General features: G+C 36.5%; 1 protein-coding gene across 1 annotated transcript in view; it reads right to left on the bottom strand.

Annotated features, from left to right (window-relative positions):
- TMEM30A (transmembrane protein 30A) overlaps positions 1–4,355 on the bottom strand; it is a 34,742-nt gene that overhangs the window by 7,656 nt on the left and 22,731 nt on the right. Inside the window, exon 3 of the mRNA XM_017524331.2 lies at positions 2,693–2,800. Coding sequence (XP_017379820.1) covers positions 2,693–2,800 — 108 coding nt within the window. The remainder of the gene's footprint in view (positions 1–2,692; positions 2,801–4,355) is intronic.

The raw sequence follows: 4,355 nt of genomic DNA, 5'->3' as shown, positions 1-4,355 counted from the left end.
AAAAAAAAAAAAAAAAAAAAAAAAAAAAAAAAAAAAAAAAAAAAAAAAAAAAAAAAAAAAAAAAAGCTATTTGATGAGTACCTAATGTGTAGCATGTATTATACTAGGTGCTAAAAACAGAAAAATGAAAAGAATACAATCCCTACTTTTAAGCAACTCCAAATATTATAGAGAAAGCAGACCCTTATGAAACCAACTATCATACGAAATAAGAGCCATGATGAAGATGTCTATATTCATTCAGCAAATATTTATTATATGCCTTCCATGTGCAAGCAGTAACCAGGCAGTTGGTAAATAGTGATTTTAAAAAGTCATGTTCCCAGCGCTCATGAGCTTACAGTATAGCTGGAAAGAAAGACAACAGATAAGCAAACATGCAATTACAAATTACAAAGTGTTATGAAGAAGTTGTGTGAGTATTTAATGGAAAGAGAATAGGAGGAGCTGCTTTAGAAGCTATGCTTGACTATGGAGTAGCTATCATTTAAGTTAAGACATACAAAAAGAGCAGGAGCCAGCCATATGAAAGAAGACATAAGAGAGTTGTAAGCAAAGTAAACAGCACATGCCACTAAAGAAGAACTTATTTCTGTAAAGGTAATGGTGAATGTAGCTGGAGCATGCCAAGAGGGAGGATGATATGTGATGAGATTACAGGATTACACATAGCTCAGATAATTCAGAGATTTTACTCCAGGTGCTAATAGGACCACTGAAAGATTTTAGTTAGGGAAATGATATTTACACTTTTTAAAAACATCACTACAGCTGCTATGAGAATGGCCTGGAAAGAAGGGGCAGGACTGGATGATGTGAGACACAATTTGTTTATCAAAGCAAAAAGTGATAGTGACTTGGAACAAAAAACAAATGAAGTAAATATGTAAAGAAGCATATTTTTCCATCGAAGGTCATTCAGAAAAACAGCAGGCCTTGAGAAGGAAGATAAGACCTCCAGGGAAAGAGTAAAAATGACATTCTAAGCAAACAAAATGCTAAATGGCAAGATGAGCAGATTACTTGTGTTACAATGCATGGTTAGGGAGCAGCAAACAAGGCCCAAAGCAGCCAGGCCTTGTTTAATATATTAAATATAGTATATAAGATAATGAGGCTGATGCCAGATTGTAATGGGCCTTACACATAATGCCTGGCCCTTTATAGAAAAAGTTGATCAATTCCTGGTCTGGCCTAAAATCTTGGCTTACAGTTTGCAAGAATACAATCAGTTTCAGTTTCCTTTACCCTCAATGAAGAGGGCATGTATATAAATAAAATAACTGTAAATCAGCCACGGTTTCTGGAGTTTTGGAATATACAAAATCTATAATCCCAACAAACACATTCAGTAAGGTCTAGAAACTTGGTATATCTCACAGTACATCAACTTCTATGGATTTGAGCTCTAACAACTGGATCCTATGGAGTAAACCCCACACAGGTTCAAAATATCATAGGCCTAATCAAAACCCTGTGTATACCAAGGAATCTTTAAGCAGACTTGCATTGCTTAAAATCCCATGTATCAGTGTCAGATACAGTTAATTTTCTCTTCACATATTTGGCTTGTTAACTTGCTTGTTCTTTGTTCTTAAGATCAACTTCCTTGTACTTTCCTGCTTCCTAGTTACCTGCTCTGCAAACTACCCGTCCCACCACAATGGACCTTCCCACCACTGTAACCCACACCCCTCCTCTGTTTATTATAGCCAATCGGGATTAGTTTAGATTGTGCAGTCTGACCTCAACCAATGGGGAAAAGACACAGAATCAAGGACCAGCTGTGTTGGGGATAAAACCCCCTTCCCTCCTTTGTTCAATGTGCTCTTGCCATCATTACTGATGCAGGCAGCACCCTCCTACAGAAGTAAGTTGCCTTGATGACAAAACTTTTTGCCTAAGTGCTCGTTTCCTTTGTAACTACAAGCTCTTATTTCCAACATCAGGAACTGATGATCAGCAATAAAACCAATTAGGATAACCTAGAACAGTTATATTTTACATTTACCAGACCCATGCTGCTCATGATAGAGTCCTAAATTGTGTTCTAAGAGATTTACCAATTCTAAGAAATCCTGAATTGCTCTGGGCCTCTGAATGTTTGCTGCATTGGCAACCGAAACATAAAATACTTAGGGCTGGTTGCGGTGGCTCACACCTGTAATCCCAGCACTTTGGGTGGCCGAGGCAGGTGGATCACCTGAAGTCTAGAGATTGAGACCAACCAGGCCAGCAGGGCAAAACCCTGTCTCTACTGAAAATACAAAAATTAGCCAGGCATGGTGGTGTATGACTGGTATCCCAGCTACTCAGGAGGCTGAGGCAGGAGAATCACTTGAACCTAGGAGGTAGAGGTAGCAGTGAGCCAAAATCATGTCACTGTGCTCCAGCCTTCCAGACGAAGTGAGCCTCCGTCCCCACCGCCCCCCACCAAAAAAACTTAGGCACTAGCCACTACTACGGAAAACTGAACAACAGTCAAGAAACTAAGATCCCCTAGTCCACAGATTTCCAAACCAGGCTGGACATCAGTGCATCTGTGCAAATTCCAGGAAAAATATTTTAACTAAAAATCTTCACTATACAAACTATAAATTATAGCACTTTAATTTCACCCTAACAATTCTAACTGAACAGATACTACATATTCTTATAGATACCATATTTTAATATTTATCATTTTACTTACAAGCAAAGCACTAGAATCTCCATTCAGTTGACTATCATCTCGTGATTTCACATAACGACGATGGTTTTGATAGAAATTAGACAGTCCATAATACATAAACACATTGCCCTAGAGAAACAGGAAAAAAATTTCAGGTAAAAACTTCTGTATAAGTGTATTGCATGTGTACATAAAAGCTATATGATTTCAACTTTATTAGTTTATAATTTGTGATAGGTAGTGGGGGGTAAATTCTACCGGTACTTAGCAATCTAAAATGGCAAAACAACAAATAAGGTCAAAGAAAGGTATGTTACAAAAATCCACAAGTAAACTTTAAAACTATCCTTAAAGATGTCAAAGAAGTACTATTTACATTTAGAAAGAATCTTCAAGGAATCTATTAGCCTACTTTGAGCTACCTTCAATTTAAAATTTTCTCTAATTCAAACTGATCTTCACCCAATTAGTATCAATTTTTCAAAGTAATAATGGTCAAACTTGGTTTTTTTTCCCCCAGAGACTGGAGTCTTGCTATGTTGCCCGGGCTGGCCCTGAATTCCCCAGCTAGAGCTATTCTCCTGCCTCTGTCCCTAAAAGGTGGGAGGTGTGCATTACAGGCTTATACTACAACATCGAGCTGAAACTTTCATTTTTTTGTACAAGTGAATTCTGAACTTGAATTGGATATAATAAATTCCTCAATAGGACACTATGTAATATTATGAGTTAATAAACTACTAATTAGTAGAGTCTCTATGATAATAAGCCACTTTATAGTAATCAAGAAAAGTACTTTAATATATTTAACAAAGTCAACATTGAAATAACCTGGGAAAGAAGGGTAACCTATATACATTGCAGTTATTTAGAAGATGCTAAGAAGCCATCTTAAATGATTAATATTTTTAGAAGTAGCATACATTAAGCTATTTTCTCCTTTCTGGTTGCTACCTCTATTTTCTATATTCTTATCCTTAATTAAAAGTAATTCAGTAACATTATAAGTATACTTCATTTGATTTGCTGTTTTCATATACACTGTCATTTATTTAATGCTTGACTCTCAATGTCAAACCATGTAAATTTTCCCATTCTATATAAAGAAAATATTTACATAGAAATCTTTTTGTGGAAGGGAGGGAATATCAAAGTTACATCACAGAAATGGAGACAATGAATATTCTTTTTTAAAAGGAAGTATTACCTCAAGATTCAGTACAGTAAATTCAATTTTAAACCGAAAAAGAGATTCTTTGAATGAATACTGAGACAAAATAGCCTAATTGAAGTTCCCCGAAAACAGTTTAGTCCAGTTCAACATGGGAGCTTGTGAAGGAACAAACAATTCACAAGAGAATGAATTTGAGGTTGACTGCCTTTGCAAAAAACAAGTTCTGAAGTGTTTTTTGAATGGGAGAGAAAACTAATGGAGCTTCTCTATCACTACTAGTCTCTCATTTCTTCAATTATGCCTGTTCTGACAAAAGCAGAACTTATTGCATCTTTTTTGTTGTTGTTGTTGTTGTTGAGATGAAATGTCGCTCTTGTCCAGGCTGGAGTGCAATGGTGCAATCTTTCTGCTTGAATCAGGTTCAAGTGATTGTCCTGCCTCAGCCTCCCGAGTAGCTGGAATTAGAGGCGACTGCCACCACGTCCGGCTAATTTTTACATTTTTAGTAGA

The sequence above is a fragment of the Cebus imitator genome, unplaced genomic scaffold (genome assembly GCF_001604975.1).
Source record: "Cebus imitator isolate Cc_AM_T3 unplaced genomic scaffold, Cebus_imitator-1.0 Scaffold32, whole genome shotgun sequence".
NCBI lineage: Eukaryota > Metazoa > Chordata > Mammalia > Primates > Cebidae > Cebus > Cebus imitator.
The sequence above is the reverse complement of the archived record's forward strand: the minus strand, read 5'-3'. Positions and strand labels throughout refer to the sequence as shown.